This window comes from Lathyrus oleraceus, chromosome 5 (assembly GCF_024323335.1).
Source record: "Lathyrus oleraceus cultivar Zhongwan6 chromosome 5, CAAS_Psat_ZW6_1.0, whole genome shotgun sequence".
Classification (NCBI taxonomy): domain Eukaryota; kingdom Viridiplantae; phylum Streptophyta; class Magnoliopsida; order Fabales; family Fabaceae; genus Lathyrus; species Lathyrus oleraceus.
Window position 1 is genome coordinate 199655761 of NC_066583.1, and position 21817 is coordinate 199677577.

General features: G+C 32.4%; 2 protein-coding genes across 2 annotated transcripts; one reads left to right on the plus strand and one right to left on the minus strand.

The window, feature by feature from the left end:
• The first annotated feature begins 5439 nt into the window (after window positions 1–5439).
• Window positions 5440–10926, plus strand: LOC127082810 (IAA-amino acid hydrolase ILR1-like 6). The gene is made up of 5 exons (NM_001426882.1): window positions 5440–6026; window positions 6897–7022; window positions 9639–9953; window positions 10034–10162; window positions 10278–10926. The coding sequence occupies exons 1-5, from the start codon at window positions 5550–5552 to the stop codon at window positions 10641–10643; spliced, it is 1413 nt and encodes a 470-aa protein (NP_001413811.1). The 5' UTR covers window positions 5440–5549; the 3' UTR covers window positions 10644–10926.
• Window positions 10927–10980: 54 nt separating this feature from the next.
• LOC127082811 (delta-aminolevulinic acid dehydratase, chloroplastic) lies at window positions 10981–16037 on the minus strand. The gene is made up of 12 exons (NM_001426881.1): window positions 15594–16037; window positions 15383–15494; window positions 15147–15220; window positions 14339–14407; window positions 14179–14262; window positions 14007–14076; window positions 13861–13916; window positions 13471–13592; window positions 12958–13029; window positions 12777–12858; window positions 12592–12669; window positions 10981–11483 (listed from the first exon to the last, which is right to left on the minus strand). The coding sequence occupies exons 1-12, from the start codon at window positions 15846–15848 to the stop codon at window positions 11316–11318; spliced, it is 1242 nt and encodes a 413-aa protein (NP_001413810.1). The 5' UTR covers window positions 15849–16037; the 3' UTR covers window positions 10981–11315.
• Between the last annotated feature and the right edge of the window lie 5780 nt (window positions 16038–21817).

A 21817-nucleotide genomic window follows, 5' to 3' on the forward strand; every position in this document is an offset into this window, starting at 1 on the left:
GAGAAACGTAAACAACGAAAGTGTTGATAACAACACCATGAAAACAAGCTCAGCAAGTTCCCAACGACTACCACACTTCCACATTTTGGTAACATTATGTTTTTTGGCTTGGTTGGTAATGTTGCTTTCGATTTCGATTTGTGTTAATGATATAACATCATTTTCGCTTTCGATTCGTGTTAATGTCGTAATGTTGTTTTCATTCTGTTTTATATATGTTGTTGTGGCAAATGTTGTTGTTCATTCAGAGTTATGTGGTCACAATTAATGTCATGGTGATGCTGGTGCTCACTAATTCAATTCCCTTTGATTCACAACTGCAAGGAATGACAGTGCCGTGAGTTTTCTTTTCGGCCAACATGACAAACACCTTTGACTCACACCCTCCTGCACCATCCTTCCACCCCTTTTTCTTTATCACTTCACATTTATTTTAAATTTACTTTATTGTTTTATAAAAAAAGGAAAATAATGTTAAGTTGGAGCTTTGTTTTTAGAAATAGAGTTTGTTTATGATTATTGTTTTGTGGAAAAAGAAAATAATATGATGTTAAAACGAATCATTTTCGAATTCTTTTTAAATCACTTCTTGATGCTAGTAATGGTTCCATTCCCATACTTGTTCGCCAAATTAGAAAGGTTGTTGTTTGTCGACATGATGAATTAAATAACTTTTCAATCCATGTTGATATTATAAAAATATATTTTCAAGTGCTTCTTATGATTTTTTTTAGTGATATGCAATAGTATTTCATTTATAATCTATCACAGTAATGCTATTTCTTACACAATCCAATTGTATAATATTACAAAGTTAAGACACATTGTTTTCATAAGTTTTATGCTATTCTCACAGGTTATCCCAAAACGTTTATATGGATATATATATATGAGTTGAAAATGGTTTTTGAACATGTCATATAAGATGTTTCTTTAACCTATCACTACTGACTAGTAATTAAACAAGAATTTATGCTTTTGTATAAACTTCAATAAAGAATTAGTGTTAGTGGTAATTAGGGACTTAAATTATTTTTTAGATTTCCTATTTTTTTTTGAATAATTTTGATTGTCAGATTTTAAATATTTTTTCAAGATCAATTGCAAAATCACATGCTATCATAATTAATTATAAACACTTGATCAACATCGATTTTCTTTTTCGCTTACTCAAAGCGGTTAAATCTTTTTCTTAACTAAACTTGAGATGAAAAAGATTTAGGAAGCGTTCGCTTCATTATTTCTCAAGTATTCGAATGATTGGCGCACGCCATATTACTTGAATTTTTGTCATCCGATTAAAGCTTCAACCACAATACTCAAATCATTTCTAAATCCACTTAAGCAAATCAAAACATTCTTACAATAATAAGAAATGAAAAGGGAGATGACTTTGAGTTTTTAATTTTTTCTCCTCGATTATTTGAATACAAGTTCTCTTACTTGGTTAGTCAAATAATTGTCGTTTCTCTACAAACTTCCAAACCAAGATTAAATCAAATTATTTTCATAATAACAAAGTAAAAAGGGAGATGACTTTGAGTTTTCAACTTCTCTCCTCAATTGTTTGAATACGAGTCTTCTTACTCGGTCAGTCGAACAATTGTCATTTTTCCGCAAATTAATAAATTAATCAGATCATTTCATAATAAACTATATGGAAAGGGAGATGGTCTTGAGTCTTCAATTCCTCTTCTCAAATGCTTGGATATGAGTTGTCTTACTCAGTCATTCGAGTACTTGTCGTTTATTCTAAAAATACATCAACCATACACAACCTTATTTTCATAATTACTCAAATGAAACAGAAAGCGGTCTAGAGTCTTCTATTCCCTTTCTCGATTATTAGGATACGAGTTGTCTCACTCGATTATCTGAGTATTCGTCAGCCTTTCAAAACACTTTAACTATTATCAAATCCTTTTTATAATTAAGGATGAAAAAGAAAGTGGTCTAGAATCTTCTATTCCCTTTCCCGACTGTTAGGATACGAGTTGTCTTACTCAACTATCCGAGTAATCATCATCCAACCAAAATGTCTTAACACATCAAATCTATCTGTCCCCGCCTTCGTACGATCCAAACCAATCAATCAAAACATCCAACGTATTGATTCAACTTGTCACCCCCGTGTGACCAAAACTCTTTTCAAGAGAACATCATTTAATCCTTTCTAATGCGCATAACAAACCAATGCTTAAGCCTCCGCCGAGAGTAGACAAGCCAACGTTTAGCCTTTAGAACGAGATCTAAACAGTTGTTCATTAAAAAACACCAACCAACCGTAGTTCCCCGAACTACGAATGCTCTGATTTCCTTATCATACCATAAGGATACGTAGGCAGGAGATTGCTGTATCTTCGCGAGCACACTAATAAAAAACCTCCACTTTATTGTCATCCATTTCTATTTTAAATAATTTTATAACCCAAAGATAACAAACAAACATAAATTAACACTCGAAACGCATATTAGAACTAAAAGGTTCCCGTTGAGTACAACAGACGTAAGGGGTGCTAATACCTTCTCCTTACGTAATCCACTTCCAAACCCGAATATGGTTGCAACGACCATTATTCCATTTCCTAAAGGTTTTATCGATATTTCCCTATCCCTTTATTGGGATAAATAAAGTTCGGTGGCGACTCTGTTCGAACATAAATTTTTTCCCCGACCATCGCGAGGGATCGTATTTTTCGAGATGCGACAGCAAGCACACTAATAAAAAACTTCCATTTCCCCCTTTTAAGGTTTCCATATTTTTTCTCCTTTCAATCCTTTATTCACTTTAAGAAAACAAATAACATTAGCTAACATTTAAATTGCAAATTATAACTAAAAGGTTCTCGTTGAGTACAACGGACGTGAGGGGTGCTAATATCTTCCCCTTCCGTAATCGACTCCCGAAACCGAATATGGTTGCGACAACCATTATTCTATTTTTAAAGGTTTTATCGATATTTTCATATTCCTTCATTGGAATAAATAAAGTTCGGTGGCGACTCTGTTCGAACTATTTTTCCGTGACCATCACGATGAATCGTATTTTTCAAGATGCGAAAGACTCTTACTATGAGAAAATGATAGGGAGTGTGTCCTCAAGATTCTCTAATAGAAAGCAACCTCCTAGAAAGCGACCTTAAGAGTGAAAAACTTCAAAGCGTCTTGAGTAGCCAGACTGGTGAGATGAAATTCTCTAACAAGAAAAAAAAGGGTGAGACCAATGCAGTCACGACAGATATCGGGTATTTTCATGATTTCCAACGCCGTATAGTATGTACCCACGTGTGGCAACTATGTCACCAACTCCTTACTATTTAAGGTGAATGGAATACAAGAGCGATTTTCAAAAAACAAAAATAACGACATTGTAGCTGAGGCAACTTGAAATCAAAGAGGTTACCAAAACCCTATTTAAAGGCCAAGTCATAATTAATGCGTTGGAAGTAGCAAATAACGTGGAAGCTAAAAGTGTAGTGGTGTTAATTAATTGCAAAATCGTTTTCACCAGGGTTGAGAAGAAGAAAAAGAAAAAACATCAACATAGAAAATATAATGCATGAGAGGTTGATTGATAGTATTTTCAAAACCCAAAGAATTTTAGAAATGGATTCAAACTACATAGGGCATGTTTGTTTCAACTTAAAAATGGGTTTCTTCTTTGTAATTTTAAAATTGGTTTTTATAAAATCATTTTTTAAAATATTACAAGTTTTTTTATATTCGCTTTTTCTTAATTGAAAGACTAATTTTGATATCCTATAAAATAAACATACATTATTGAAGATTAAAACATAGTCGAAATCACAACTTTTTAAAAAGTTGTATGTCAATTTTTTTTTAATGAAATAAGTTAAAAATTAAGTGATTTTTTTAAAATTTTGATATCTAATTATTTTTCAATAAAATGATAAAATATCTAGAATTATATTTTAAGAATAATTATTTAAATCAAATTTTATTTGAATTTTTTATAAAGAATTTCTTCGTAATTTTTTTATACATATTATTTTTTAAAAATTATATATAAGCTACAATTTGGGTAATGTCCCAAATTAGTAGAATATTACTGGTTTAAAAATAGTATATATAAACAATTATAAAAAGTGTTTAACAATGATGTTCTGATCGTGTAAAGAAGTTTTACCTTCTCATTCAATAGAAATCTATCATTTTAGAATTTTTTATCTAAATAACCCATTTTTTCAAATAAATATAAAAAACAATCCACTTTCCACCTATTTCCCAAACTAATCCACTTTCAAAAAAAAATCTCAAAACAAAGAAGACGTCAATCCAATTGGCGTCTCTGTACAGTACATAAGAGGAGACGTCAATCCAATTGATGACAGTGTACAAACGCGTAGGAGATAGAATGTATTATCTCTCATATATATTTGTACACTGTCGTCAATTGAATTAACGTCTCCTCTTATGTGTTGTACACAGACGCCAATTGGATTGACGCCTCCTTTGTTTTGAGATTTTTTTGGTTTGAAAGTAAGTTACTTTGAGAAATAAGTGGAAAAATGAATTATTTTTGATATTTATTTAAAAAAGTAAGTTATTTAGATAATAATTTTATCCTTTTATCATATTACATAAGTAGTTTAAAATTTTCAATCTAACTTAACGGAATGCATAATCATAAGTTATAAAATAAATTTACATCACACCACCTCCTTTTCTCTTATAAAAAAAATTGAATTTAATTGAAATACACTGAAAGTGTAAAAAGATTTTACACCATCAGTTAATCCTAGACGTTGGATATTGAAATATATTTGACTTTTATTTTAAAAATCTATAAAATAATACAAACAGATAAATATGATGAATGATCAGTGTAAATCTTTGAGATTAATTACTATACACTGTCAGTGTAAAAAGTTTTACACCATCGATTCATCACCATCATCCGTTTGTATTACTTTATAGATTTTTGAAATAAAAGTCAAACTTCTTTTAATATCCGACGGCTATGATTAACTGATGGTGTAAAATCTCTTTACACTGTCAATGTATTTCAATTAAACTCGTAAATCTTTTTACACGGACAATCCATACACTAATTAATCAAAAAATGATTATTTAAAAATTTAAAGAGAATCTTACCATAAAATTAAAAAGGGGGCTTAACTAAGGACGGAGCGAATAACATTAAATTTGAGTAAAAAAATCATTATCCATGAATAAATGGCGTATGCAGTTGTCCATTTAGCTTGAGTGGAAAGAGCTGCTGAAAGTGGCGGGACCCATCTACCGCAGTTCCTGCTTTGCATTTACTTCCGTCTCATACCCACGTGCTCGAATTCTACTCTTAATCAAAAATAATAAAACAGAAAGAAAAATTAAAAAAAGTAAAGTAAGTACTCTTTCTCTCCCTCCGTCCATTATTTTAAACTTCTTTTATCCCACGTGATCAAATTCTCCATTATCCTTCTAACTTCTTTATCTTTTCATAACTCTCTTCTCTTCTTCATTACTCTCACCCTTCTATCTTCTTTCTCTACTCTGTTACACCTCAAAAATAAAATAAAATTAGAAAAATGAAATTCCCAAACTCTTTGATCATATTTTTATTAACGGTTACAGTTCAGGTGGGGGACTTCGCCGCGCATATACCTTCCACCGCTTACCACCACGTTTTATTCTCCGATCGGAGATGCTGCGATCAGGAGAAGGACAAAGAGTTAACGATACCGCCGTGCAAAAACGGGACGCGGATGAGGACGACGGAAACGAACTGTGAGATATGGAGTGACGCATGTTCGGAGGCGGTGATGAGCGTTGCGCAGTTGCCGGAGACGGTGGAGTGGTTGAAAAGTGTTCGGAGGAAGATCCATGAAAATCCGGAGTTGGCTTTTGAGGAAATCGAGACGAGCCGTTTGATAAGAGAGGAGTTGGATCTGATGGAAGTTAGTTATCGATACCCGCTCGCGAAAACCGGTATTCGTGCTTGGATCGGTACGGGAGGTCCACCTTTTGTTGCAGTTAGAGCTGACATGGATGCACTTCCTATCCAGGTTGCACTTCTATCTATTCACTGTTCCCTCTCTTTTTCTTTTTTATTTATTTATTTTCCTTCAAAACTTATCTTCTTAAAAACCCTAAAAACAATAGTATTATAATAAGAAAATACACAATAATTGAATTTTTTAATACTTTTTTTCAATTCTAGAATGAAATTTGGCTATGGTATTTCATGAGAAGAAGAAAAATATTGTTCAAAGTAAAAAACTTCTCATAAAGATTCTAACAACATATTTTTAATTAAAGTTTACGTGAGTTGGATTCAGAAAAATACATCTATAAAAATATCTAGCTTAATTTATACTAGTACTATATTATAGGACACCTGATCTGATTTGGCTTTCTGTCTCACATTAATGATACACTTCTAAAAGTATGTGTGTCAGGTGTTTGAATCTTTTAAATATTTTTAAAAGTTTTGTCTGATTTTTTTATGATTCAAGTATTAATAAGATAGTAATGTACTAGATTGGGTACTTTTTTTTTGTCTGATGAATTATGAGTACATGAATGAAAAAGTTGAAAATTTTGCTAATGTTCGAAAAATGCTGTTTTTCATAAGGTTGGAACTTTTAGGAGTATTTTGATGTGTATAGCATGAAATATTTGAATCTTTTTTAATAATTAATAATGAAATAATGGGAGCATAAGCATTACAGCTCGTTGCTTTAAAACCATAAAGTGTTTTAGTTTTTTCTTTTTTTTTTAATCTTTTGATATGGAGTAGTACAATATTCTTAGCTGTATTTATTCATTTTTGATAAAGAGATGTTCTTAACTTTATTATTGTGGTGACCAAACTGTTGTTGAAACGAATTTATAATTTTCCAAATCATTGGTGTGTTGTGTGGGATTGGTAATAGGAAGGTGTTGAGTGGGAGTACAAGTCTAAAGTTGCCGGTAAAATGCACGCTTGTGGGCACGACGCACATGTGGCGATGCTTATTGGTGCTGCCAAGATATTGAAAACTCGTGAGCATTTATTAAAGGTATTTTTTCTTACCCTCGTCCCTTATTCACGCACATGTACTAGGGGTATTTACAGTATTTTCAACCACAATTTTTATATCATGTCAAACCAAAACTAGCCACTGCATTTGTATTTTTCTTCATTTATAAATCAAATTAAGGGGACGCTAGTATATACATATACATATATGCATGCAGTTTATAGTACTCCAGTTTATACATAGTTTACTTATATTTTCTTTTTTATTGTGAAAATAATTTATAAATAAGTTATTACATACTCCCTCCGTCGTTTCAAAATTACGTAGTTTTAAAAAATAAAATTTGTTTTAAAATTAATGTTATTCTTATTTTTTGATACAGAAATAATAATAATTTTTCAGTTATGTTATATAATTATTATTCTATACATATAAGATTAATTTATGTGTAAAAACTTAAACAACAGTCATTTTATAATGGAGAGTATGATAAATATTTGTTGAATAAATACTTAATTAAACTATTTATCTTAATACTAACACCCTTTTATTATTGGAAGGGTCATTGAGTTTGTATTATTAATTTTTCAGTTTCTATTTTTGGGGTTTCATGCATGATACCACTTTTCACATATTGGTCTTCATTTTGTTGTCCTTTTCCCCTCCTCTAAAAGTGAAAACATCATTGTTGGTACAATGTCAATTCATTGCCAAATACTTGTGTTTTTTTGAGCCCCTCATTATATCATATGCAATTGTCTTAGTGTTAGAACTAGTATCTTACATTAATAATAGTCTTAATAATAGTTCCTCTGATACTATTTAGTGTAGTATAAAAGAAAACTAACTTTTAAAATTGATTGAATAATAAAATATATACGGACTATTATATAATTTAGATATATTAATTATTTAATAAATTAAAAAAATAAATTTTCAATAGTATATTTGACCAGAAGAGATAGTGATTTCGAAAGGGAAATTAGATATTCTATTTTGTGTATTCTAGACTCAAACCGTTTGAAGAGATACTAAATCTTTAGAAGTAAAAGAAATAGATAGGAGTTTGATATTACTAACTAGTCAATTAATTTCTCTCACATTGAAGAACTCTCTATAGAATTAAATCTAAAACATTTTGTTAAGTATTACTCCTATGTTTAGATTTACGAACAAGTTTGACAAAATCAGAATAAATATCACTAATAATATATTAAACATGCACTAATATGTGGTGCACGTGCAGCAACGAAATCTTTTTAATTTGACATGCATGTTTCTCCCTTTGTTTTAGCTATATATTTGAAATTTTAGATTTCAAAATTTGAAATTTTACCTCCCTTTCGTCTTTATCTTCGTCACCCATACCTCCACACAACTATTGCAAGAAATCTTGAAATGTCATTCTATTATCACCTCAATTTATTCGATTGTCGATTTATACTATTCAATATGTTGAGAAAAAAGAAAATATGAGTTAAAAACTTTAAGAAATAAAATATGAGAATTCTCACACTTGATATTGCTTACAAAGGAGAACCCTAATATTATGTTTTTTTGGGTCAAATGTAGAAACATTATGTTATCAGCAGAAAAAGTGATTTTTTTTTAAATATATTACAAATATAGAAGGTTAAATTAAAATGGTCCACCATTGCATTTTTGTGTGGTGCATGTTACATTCAAATTTTAAAATAGTACTGTAATAATTTTTACACAAAATGGCAGTTCAAGAGGGGATTATTGCCATTGGAACAAAATTTAGTCAATCAACATCTACCTGTCTTGTCTCCATTACGTACTATCGGAGCTATCAGTTCAGATATTGTTTTTCACTTTTATTTGAAAAGAAATGTGACTGTTACTTTATTTCAGAGCATTTGTACGGATTCTTGCGTTATGTTTTTTTATGTGATGTGCTGAATAAATATATGGTTTGCTTGGCTTGGAATGCATGCATGAGAAAAATTGAAAATATATAAATAAAAAATCTCTCTCATTTAATTATTTTAATTGTTTGGTTGGATAGATAAAAAATATATTTATACTAATAACTTTTGCATTTTTCAAGTTAACTACTTACTAGTATATATAAGTAAAATTATTCCTTTTCATTAATTTGTCTCTTTACATTTCTTTTTTACTTTTTGTCACTCATGTTATTTCCTTATCTCTCTATTTTTCCAAGCAAAAGTAAAATATTGTTAACTAGTACTCCCAAAACACTTTTTATGTTTTATGTTTTATGTGAAACCGGTTCAAAATTCTAATAACAAAATAAAATATTAATAATCTAAAATATCAATGATTTTTCTGTGCACTAGATTTTTAAATAGTTTTTCACAAAAACATGTCATGTGACTCCTCAAACAATGCTATAAAACCACTTATTAAGAATCAAATATTAAAATATTATCTTGGAAGTGGAATATTCAATGTCTTAAAGTTTGAAAATCATTTTTTCAATACAAAACTTCTCTTGTAATTCCATTTTAACGTCTTAATAAGTGCCCTAAGGCACATGTTAACAAAAGATGGTAATTCCAACTCTTGCAAATTATGCCAGCTCCCCTATGCAATATTGTATGATAACAGAGAGAAATTGTTTCACTAAACCTATGCCCTTAAGCCTGTATTTCTGTTTTGTCATCACAGGGTACTGTAATTCTGCTATTCCAGCCAGCAGAGGAAGCTGGTAATGGTGCAAAGCGAATGATACAAGACGGTGCTTTGGAGGACGTGGAGGCTATATTTGCAGTTCATGTATCCCACGAACATCCAACTGCTATAATTGGGTCGAGGCCTGGACCCCTGTTGGCTGGCTGCGGATTTTTTCGAGCAGTTATTAGTGGGAAGAGAGCCTTTGCTGCGAACCTTCGCTACTCGGCTGATCCAGTTTTAGCCGCTTCAGCCGCAGTTATCAGCATACAGGGCATTGTCTCTCGCGAATCAAATCCAATGGATTCACAGGTATTGCCTCACTGTTGTGCTCTTCTCTGGTCTTGCTTACATACCTCCCAACTAACTATTTGGCTCCCTTTACAATTAAGGTTGTGTCTGTAACTTCGTTTAATGGAGGCAATAGTCATGACACGATCCCGGACGAGGTTGTCATTGGTGGGACCTTCAGAGCATTTTCTAACACCAGTTTTTATCAGCTGCTAGAAAGAATAGAGCAGGTTTGTGACTTGGCTTATAAATCTATCATCATTTCTATTATACTAATGCTAATGTGAGTGCAAATCACTGAATGAACTGAACTTGAATCCTAATGTTGTCTCACCTCTCAAACAGGTGATTGTAGAACAGGCTAGTGTCTACAGATGCTTTGCAGAAGTTGACTTCTTCGAAAAGGAATATAATATTTACCCTCCCATGATTAATGATGACCAAATGTATGAGCACGTGAAAAAAGTGTCAATCGATTTGCTCGGTAGAAAGAATTTCAGGGTAGTCCCACCTATGATGGGTGCCGAAGATTTCTCTTTTTACTCCCAAGTCATTCCTTCAGCTTTCTTCTACATAGGGATAAGGAATGAAACACTAGGGTCTACTCACACAGGACATTCTCCGCATTTCATGATTGATGAAGACGCTCTACCGATAGGAGCCGCTGTTCATGCCACCATTGCAGAGAGGTACCTCATTGAACACGGATGATGCTGAAAACCATGTCCATTCCACTTTGTACAAATATGTACACTGGTTTATCCGTCTTCCTCATGTTCTCTGTTAATGTGTTGCTTGAGGTTAAGGAACGGTAGAAACCATGTTATCATTCCTTGTGTAGAAGGTAGGCTCAAAATAGGAAACAGAAGGGTGGGGGCACAATATATGTATAAAATATGTTCACCATTTATGGATGCAGATGAACATCTGTATAAACTATTAAATAATGCTGTAATTGATTGAATTTTTCTTAATGATAATAGTCCTATAAGCACATCATATTCAGAATGATAACAGTCTTATAAGAACATCATATTCAGTATTAAAACTGCATCCAACTCATGAAACCATAAACCATGTTTTATATGACAAACAGAAGGCTAATGGAACATAAACATTCACTACAAGAAATTGACTTCATTTCAGCACTAAATACATTACAGTTATAATTATTTTGCAGTTGAGTACATTCTGTCATTTATAGAGTACTACTTATTCTGAAGTTGAGTAAATTACACGTGAATAAGATTATGGGTTTACAAAAACTACAACACATTTTGAAAAAAAATTCTCAGCATTTTATATGAACTCTGCACATGCTTGCAAATGCTTTGAGCTCTTTGGCCTTCGAGGATGAAAATTGGCCTATATATTTATGGAACCTCACCTCTTCTCTCCACACAAAGTTCTGGCAGCTTGTAGAGCAAAATACGTAAGGATGATGTCAGCACCAGCCCGTCGGAGGCACAATAATGATTCCATCATAACCTTCTCTTCGTCAATCATTTTTAGAGCACCACCAGCTTTTATCATCGAATATTCACCAGAAACCTGTTTCATGAATTAAGAAGGATTATATGAATTAAGGGGCGTTAAATTAATAAAGCAAAAAAAAACATGTTTTAAGCTACTCAAATATATCCTCTCATTCACATAAAAGTGTTCCAAGGTTTTTTCTAATTAACAGCTTCAAACTTAAGGGCAGGGTATCAAGCATCATGGCATCCAAGATAATCTATGATGAACAACTTTTGTATGTTGTGTATACTTGTTCCGATTCTCTACCAACTGCTTTTGTATTTTATCTCGTTATCATGTATTTTACTGTCTAAAAGAAGCTTCAAACCTTGCAGATTGGTAAGGAAATAGGAAGTAAAAATGTTAACCAGTCATTCTAGAGCACGAATAAGACTGCAAAATTATATTACAATAAAAGTGTTTCAATTAACCTACTCCCTCCGGTCACTATTATAAGCAAAAATAACTATCACAGTATTTAAGAAATGTAGTTAAGCGTAATTAATTTCATAAATTTCACGTAAAACATAAGATATGTTTAATAAATTGCCCTTTATTCATATCAGTAAATAAGTCAAAAGTAGTTACTAATAGTGACCAAAATATGAAGCATTTTTTTTTCTTATAATAGTAACCAAAATTTGAAGCGTTTTTTTTTGTTTATAATAGTGACTAAAATTTGAAACACTTTACTCTTTGCTTATAATAGTGACCAAATTTTTAAGCACTTTTTTTTTAATAATAGTGACCAAAATTTGATACATTTTTTTTCTTATAATAGTGACCGGAGAGAGTATTGAATTAACCTATCAAACCAGTTTCTTCTTCAACTTGAGTAGCTTTGTACTTAAGGTCTTGTTCATTTGTTTTGGCAGTTAAAAATGTTATTAACAGCATATGCAATTTATATTTCCAAACTGGACAAATCACAAAAGACCAGATATATGATCACTACACAAACAAATAGCCAATCAATCCTTTTTGGAAAGAATTGAACTAAAGTTTGATGACATGTAACATCATTAGGGTCACTTTTATCTATTATATAAGAACTTCGGTTATGAGTATATAGGTTATCAGTATTCATTGGGTCCGAAATAATTGAACATTGATCAACTTTTAGAATAGGCCAGAATAGAACCTGGTATGCTGCAATTGGCAGTGGAGAATTATCTCTAAGTAGCCTTATGATATCCAAATAGGGAAGGCCGGGTTTTACCTGCACATCCAAATTTTCTATAGTCAGTGTAAAAAATGAGCATAAGATGAGTTCCATTCCTAACTATGATCATATGCATAAAGAAACAAAAATAAAACTAAACCAACCAACAGAATATCAGCTCCTTCAGACTCATCTTCCCTCATCTCAGTCAAAGCCTCTCTGTAATTTGCTGGATTCATCTGGTAGCTTTTGTTCAGCCATACCAAATTTATGACAAAGTAAGAATCAATTATGTAAAATAAATTAGATATTTGATATGAAGTTCAATTTCAAGATAACACATACGTCTTCTTGTCTCCAAACCGGGGGTTTGAATCCAATGCTTCTCTAAATGGGCCATAAAATGAGCTTGCATACCTGTTGGTAGCAGATAAATGGTATAATTTAGGATTGAGCTATATAATTGCCAAGAAAAGATGCATAACTAATAGCAACGTCCACCAAAATAATAGTAAACTCAGTAACAAATGAATAGCAATTAGCAAAAATAGTGAAATGCTCATGGCAGCAACAAGATGCATAACTAACAGAATTTGAATGCTACGATTATTGGCGAATGGAAGATAAAATTGTGTATAACTTGCATAAGAAACCAGCTTGTGCATAACGGAACTGCTTCACCTATAAAATTATAAATATCAATATGCCACACATTTTAAATATCTTCACCAATACCCAATGCTACAACTTATAATAGATAGCCATCGATTCTAAGTTCATATAATCTTCAACAATTTCCAATGCATGCTGGCATAAACAGAAAGTAAGATAAGAAAAAATAAATGGCCATAAAATTACTTTGCAGTATATGACATAATAGAAACATGCTGAAAGCCTTCAGCATCGAGAGCTACTCGCATCGCTCCTACCCGACCATCCATCATATCGCTGGGGCTGACAACATCTGCTCCAGCCCGTGCCTTTTAGAAAATAGAAAGACAGTATAAATTGCATTAGTGTCTTAGCGTGGATATAGAATGAAAAACTTTGAAGTTTGGAACATAGAAGCATATGACAATTTCACCATTTAACAATGCTCAATCATTAACCTTCCTAAAGTATTTAGAAATTGATAAATGTGCCTTTGAAGGCAATACAGTAGGTGAGTAATTTGTTCAGGAAACCCTGAGCAAAACAGTGGTAACTTCCTAGTTGAAGATGTAAACATGAAACATGTAGTTATATTACCTGGGCTACAGCTTGTTTACAAAGCTGATGAACAGTCTCATCATTCATAATAACTCCTACAAGATATTAAGAATATACGTTATAATTAGTACTTTATTGACAGCAATCAAGAAAGGCCACTTCAAAAGACAAATTTGTTAACATACCATCTTCTCTGACTATGCCATCATGTCCATCTGACGAATAAGGATCTAATGCAACATCTGTGTAAATAATCTGAAGAGAAATTGAATGCGAAAGGATATTAGATTAATTTTTCTTCTGACATTCACCAGAAAAATATAAAATTCTCGAATCATAAAAGCTATGTTCACTTACAAGATCAGGGTACTTATCCTTGAGCAATCGTATAGACCGAGGCACTAAACCATCCTCATTATATGCTTCATCTCCTGTGGGGGTCTAAAGGGGGAAACTTGTTATACTAGATTGCATTTATTCTACCAAAAATTTATGGTATGTAGGAGAGAGAATAAACCTTCAAAGCATCTGGAATTTTGGGGAAGAGCACAACACTGTTAACACCAACATCCCGTGCTTTTGCAACCTAAATTACAAAAATACTCACTGAAATTAAACTAAAATTCAATTAGGAATAACAAGAATGAAGTCACCATCACTCATGCAGTTTTGAAGATAAAAAAGGAAAGGCTTTATGTCTGAGTGAGTCAATGTACTCATCAGTTATAAATTATAACATACAAATTATAGAAAAAAATTCTAGAACCAAGCAAGCAACGTAATGAGAAAATTCGACAAATGAAGTAAAATACCCAACAAAACCTACCACTTTTCCCCATCATGGCATGATTCAAAAAAGTCAAATACTCAAAGCAATTAACAAACCTGTTCAAACTCCTAGACCAAATTGGAAAATATCAGACTTCTAAAACATAGCTTAAATAATAATTCAAACAATGAAGCTAATCCATAAAGTAGACAAGAATATTTTATCTTGTTAATCACAGCATGAAAGCAACAAAAAAATGTGAACATTGGAATATAATTATGCTAAAAAATAGTCGCATAATCTCCCATTATATATGCTTGTTTTACAGCAATATACATCCTTTACCCCCAATTCAATACCACTTTTGAATGGTTTAGTAATATTTGTTTGTTTGTGATTGATCTCGCTACATCCTCAAGATCTCACTTCATATTAACAATTATCTTAGCTAAAATGTAAGATTTAAAACATAAAAACGATGCTTGCGATTGAGATGTCAAATAGCACGAGAGTTCATTTCGACAAAAGGGAAAAGAGAGAACTGATTGAAAAAAACCTCTTCCAAAAGTCCGTGTCTCCAACCAAGCCTGTAGCATCCAGGCATAGCCCCAATAGGGGTATCCTCCTCACCTGCAAAAAGGGTTAAAATCTTCTCAAAATCTAAAATCAAATAATCACAAACACAACACAATCCAACCCACACCTACAAGCCAACAATGTAAGCATATTTATATATATGTAACAACCCTAAAAACTATACTGAAAGAAAAACACAAGAACTAAAAAACTAACCTTCATGTATAAACAGTGGATATACAAAATTCGCAGGTGATAGAGTTGTTTCCTGAAACGCCGATCTAAGTGCAGGCGATCTTCTATTACGGCGGGGACGCCTTTGAATTGGCTGACACAAATGCAAAAACAAAAAAAAAATCAAAACCAGTTGAATAATTTTGCTTAGCAATGCTCAACGTTAAGCTAATTTCGCAAAAATAATACTCACAAGTGAAGGAACGACTGGGGTTCCAGCTGGTGACGCCGGTGTAGGCGGTACTGGAGGTGCTTCCGGTACTTTACCGGCAACAACCGCGGCTTCGAAATCGGAGTCACTTGCTCTGACCGTGAAAAGACTTGGAGGTTGTCGGCGCTTTGATGAAGAAAAGCTAAGATAGTTGGATAATGTGAATGGTGATTTGAGATCAACAAAGGTGTGGGAATTCAAGGTTAAGGGTGTGTTTGGAATGGTTGAAGAAGCCATAATGATGATGATTGGGAGATTAAGGTTTGGAATTGTGAGAGAAGGTGGTGAAAATGAACGAGTTACGAGATGTTGATGAGAAAATCTAGATAGCCAATAGTGAACTGGATGATGGAAGAGGATAAGCTAGGTGTGGAAGTACACACTGGATTCCCGACAATTTATTCAATTTACATTTCTGTCCTTCACCAAACCTCCCAAGTCTCACCAAACAACCCATTCTTACTTTTACTTTGTTTTGTTCTTTTTTTTATCTTATATAATACGTGGCAGTCCGTTTTCTCAAATATTGATTCGCATAAAATATAAATCCTATTATATTTTTATTAAATTTTAATTTTATTTTTAATTATTTATAAAAATTTTAAAGATAATAATGTAAAAAATAATAAATCGTCATATAACCGTCGTTTGTGGAAAAGAGAAGTTAAAATTTAAAATAAAATTGAAAATATATTATTACTTATATAACCGTCGTTTGTGGAACAAAAGTTACACCAAAATCATGTTTTCCTTTTAGATATTAATAATATAGATACTCCCTCCGTGCCATAATGAATGAGTAACTTAATCATTTTACATATATTAAAATAAATAAATAAATGAAAAAGAGATAATGATATTTTTACTAAAATTTATTATGTATTAGGAATGATGAAAGTAATATTAATTAAAGGATAAAATTAGAAAAGATGCATTGAAAATTGAAATTGATCATTTATTTTGGGACACTATTTTATTCCAAATAGATCTCTCATTATGGGACGGAGGGAGTAGTTAAAAATCATAGTTTTTACCGACTACATTGATATGTCTCTAAACTCTTGTATTTAGTTTTTTACCATTGTATATGTTTGTTCAAGAGTTGTGCATTGGTTTGCTTATTTCCTCCTTACGTCCCTCATTGATCTACTTTACATTTAAGTCTCTTTAAATGTATATTTCTAATTATGTGCATTTATGTAATTGTTCATACATTACTTATGATTGTTAATACATTCTTTTACATAATGATTGTGATCACTTAATTGCTTATTGTTGAATGTTGGTGTTGCATCTCTTTTTGAATTTTGTTGCTTGTGGCATGTCTATCTTCCGTGTTCAATATGAGATATTTGTTGTTGTATATTCTTCTTAGTTGTTTAACTTATACGTTAATCTGGAATTATTTGTTTGTGGTTGGTTATTCGGTTTTTAGACGCGTTTCAATCTATCTCCTTTTGATGTTGTTAAAGGAGGAGAAATTGTAATGTGAGTCTAGAATTGTTTTGTGTGTTTTACGTTGCGGCTTGTATGCAATGTTTTATTGGGGGGGAGGGGGGGCATAAGCGTTTATTGCATTTTACTTAAAGTCAACTCAATTTCAAGTGAAAGTTTGTCAAACATCAAAAAGGGAGAGAATGTAGTTACATGTCTCTAATATGCTCAAGGGAAGCACCCCAATATAACTTTTATTTTATTTTTTTATCGCTTTCATTTTGATTTACTTTCGGTTACTGAGTCTTCTACAGGATTGCACCTCTCTAGATCAAGTTTTGAAATGATTTGTTTTGGGGGGGCATAAGCGTTTATTGCATTTTACTTAAAGTTAACTCAATTTCAAGTGAAAGTTTGTCAAACATCAAAAAGGGGGAGAATGTAGTTACATGTCTCTAATATGTTCAAGGGGAGCACCCCAATATAATTTTTTTGTATCGCTTTCATTTTGATTTATTTTCGGTTATTGAGTCTCCTTCAGGATTGCACCTCTCTAGATCAAGTTTTGAAATGATTTGTTTTGGGGGGGCATAAACGTTTCTTGCATTTTACTTAAAGTCAACTCAATTTCAAGTGAAAGTTTGTCAAACATCAAAAAGGGAGAGAATGTAGTTACATGTCTCTAATATGTTCAAGGGGAGCACCCCAATATAATTTTTTTTTATCGCTTTCATTTTGATTTACTTTCGGTTATTGAGTCTCCTTCAAGATTGCACCTCTCTAGATCAAGTTTTAAAATGATTTGTTTTAACCATGCATAAATCATTGATTATGTTTGAACTTGATCATGATGCTTTTATTCAATTACATGAGTCAGTGGAATAAGATAGAATTGGTGCATAATCTAGCTGCATTGGTGATTAAGAATCTAAGAAATAATTGTGGTTAGAATTCATCATTATTGAATCATTGTATAATCACATCTTGTAAAATATACAATTGAATCAAGTGAATTACTTTGTGTATCATCAACAAATAAATTGTGGTGTTTGTGAATCGATTTAGTGTTAACGTGATTGAGCTTTAAAAAGTATAATTTTTATATTTTCGCTTCAAACCTTCTGTGCGCACTTTTGAAAAATATTTGATATTCAGTTTTTAAAAAGCGGTTGAATTTTTCAATAAGGGTCTATTCCCCCCCCCCCCCCCCCCCCTCGAGACCATTTTTCTATCTCACCCAACAATGATATCCTCTTTTTTCCTGTCATTGCTCTATTTAAGTGAAAAGTCGCGATGTGGCGTCATCGCCATGGGGAACTTGCGCCTTAAATGTGCCCCATACTCTAAATGTCTTTTTTCCTACCACATCTTGATGATCTTTGGGGAATTATAGTACTTTAGTGTCTTTCTAAGGAAATATGGATTGCTTACTTCCTTACTTTTTATAAGATATTGTACAAGCTTTAAGAATAATTATAATGCTTCCTTGATCATTACTTGTTGTTCTTTTGTCATCTGCATTCTTTGCAACATGTTATCTTCTTGACTAATGGAGGTGGTATCCATCATGCGTCGAAAAGCGAAGGAAGATACTTCAGATGTATGGGTGAATCCTTAAATTTTGTGAGTGCTTCTATTTTCTCCCGCCAAGATAGCCTCGAAAGAGCTTTCCTTGAAGTGGTCTCTTATTTGACTGGGGTGTACTGGTCCTAGAGGAAGACAAAAATATATGTAATGAGTATAGCGGGTGCATCATCCTTTTTTTACAACTGCATGTTTTTTATTATGGGTCTCCGATTGTCTTTCAACAATTTTAAAGTTGATGTTATGAACCATATGATGATTGCTCTTTCGCAATTGAATCTTATGAGTTAGGCTTTCATCAATGTCTTTCAATATTGGTGTGAGTATCGGGGAGGAAAGCCATATTTGTCACTCTTCTTTCATCTTTTCAAGGTTCAACGTAGTGCAAGAAATTGTGCATAAGGTCATGGTTTAATTATGTTGACGCGAGTTACCTGTTACTTTGAAGTGTATTTTGATGGTATGAAACATTTCAAAAATCAGTTCTTTTTAATTACTCCTTTCATTGAAGAGGCTGATGCAAAGATTTGGGCCATAGAGACAGGACGAAAATACCAATGTACGGATTTATTTGGTAAGTTATGGAGTCAAGGTAACTTTTTAATGGGGAATTATCTACAAGGAGGAGGATTTACCCTAGGAGGATCTTTACCTGGAGAAACGTTTAGTCACTTTCTCCAAGAAGTTGGGTTACATCAGAGGCGTCATTCTGCAAGATGAAGCCTCGAGGAAACGTTTGAAGTGACTCATCGAAACTCGCCTTTTGATGGACGCTAACACCCAGGAGGAAAGAAGGTCATTTTTGGTAAGCTTTTAGTATTTCTATCTTTCTTTGTATGTCATATTTGTCTATAATATTTCCTGACGATTTTTCAATTGCCATATGTAAAATTAATAAAATGTGAGAAGCTCGAGCTAGAGCTGTCAAAATGGACTTTGGCCCATGGGCCAGCCCACGAAGCCCGAAAAAAAGTAGGGCTTGGGTCAAAAAAATTAAGCCCATATATTTTTTGGGCATTTTTTGACCTGACCCAAAAAAGCCCTAAAAAATATTAGTTGACCCGCATAAGTTATGGGTAACTCCTGGGCCGTTAAAATACTTCACAAATTATTAATAAATTTTATTAAAATTCAGAAGAAAAAAAATTAATTACAACTTTCACTGGGTCAAATTTAGTGTTAGTTTAAATTTATTGTTGCTAACTAACTAACTAACTAAATATATATATATATATATATATATATATATATATATATATATATATATATATATATATATATATATATCTTATATTTTTCAAATTACAGTATTATCTTTATCATGTATATATGTAATGTTAGTTTGCATGATTCTTTTCTATTTTTATCATGTATATTTGTATAGTTACTTATAAAATAGAGATACATTGAATTTTTTTAATATAATTATTTACAAAATAGGTCCATTTAGGATCGGGTAGCTCGCAACCCAGATAGGGCTGGATTTGGATAGTAAAATTAGAGCTCATATTTAATTTGAAATTTTTGGATTCGGTTCTGAAAAGCCTGAGGCTCGTCGGGACCGATCTGCTTAGGTCGAGTAACCCGTTTTGACAACTCTACCTCAGGATATCCTAGCGATAGTCGGTTGATAAGTGTCATATTTACGTTAAATACGTCAACACTTATCTACTTATATTACAAGTAATCATCACGAAAAACCCAGATTTATCTATAAAAAGTAAAGAAACGCATTTTGGACTTTTCTTGTATGCATTTATCAAAAACAAGTGAAAGGAACAAAAAAACCCCAAATCAGCACGAAGAAAATAGGCAAAAGCAAAACCCTAAAGAGTAAAGGCTCGTTAGGCCCCATTTACAGGCGTGATGGGTGCACTGTAGGACTAGGTGGAAACACCTGTGCAAGTACTTCATGGTGAAGCAAGGTTAGTGTGCTAGTCAGAGGGATGGCCCATTAGGTGATCAAAAGAGGCCAAGGACACATGGAAGACATGGAAGACATCATTGCTTGCTGAAGAAGAAAAGCTAGTTGGTTAGAGTGTTAGGTGTAACACCTCAAAATTTAATTAATTAATTTAATCAAATTATTTGTATTTTTATTTAATTATTTAGTATGTGGTGTACTTTTAATTAAATATACTATAAGTTATATGTGTATGTGGCGTATGGTAAAATGTATTGAGAGTATTAGTGGGTTAATAGAATATTTAAAATAATTATAAATAATTGGAATTAATAGATATTTTAATTAATTAAAATAAATAAAAATAGAGGTTTTGTGGAAAATAGGAACTAAGAAGAAATAAGAAAAGTCGTGAGAATTATAAGAGGAGATGGGCCAAAATGTAATTTTTAAAGGGTTTAATTAGATTTTTAGAGATAAAAATGGGTGAAAGGAGCTTTTGAGGAAGAGTATTTAAAGTAAGAGTTTTTGGAGAAAAGAGACTAGGGCTTGAAGAGAGAAGGACTCTAACCACAAACCTTAATCAAATTCAGAATTTGCTAATAGAGATCTGAGGTAAGGGGATGAGTGCTTCCATATTGGTGTTTTGCATGAAATGATAGAAGATGGACCCTTACTCTCCTTTAGGAATTATTTGAAATTTATTATGAGTTGTTGTTGTTGCATGCTAATATGAAAATTGATGATTGAATATGTTGTTATCTAATTTTCGTCAATAAATTCTTCTGTGTGTAATTTTGTTTATGCCTATATGATATATGTTATTGTTGAAGTTTTGAAGGTTTGAAACATAAACATGAATTTCATGAAATTGAATAATAAGTTGTGTAAATCTGTGAGTTATTATGTTATGATGATAATATTATAAGTGGTATAATTTTTTGGATGTTCTTGGATGATTGGGAAGCCAAAAATTGGAGTTTCAAGTGAAATTACATTGCTATTTCATTTTTCTGCAATCTAGTGCAGGGTGACAGGCGTCACCCAGATGACGGGTTGACAGTCACGCACCTTAAGCAGCTAACGGGCGTCAGCGCTATGACGGGGAGACCGTCAAGGTCTCCAGGCTTAGTTTTACAAGCTGAACATCATTGGAATGATTGGTTGTGGTTTTTAATTGGATGACAGACATCACTTTGGTGATAGGCTGCTTGTCATGATGTCAGAAGGGGAGTTTTTGTCCCAGTTCGTGTAGTTTGAGTTGTCGGTTCAGAATTTTGATGTT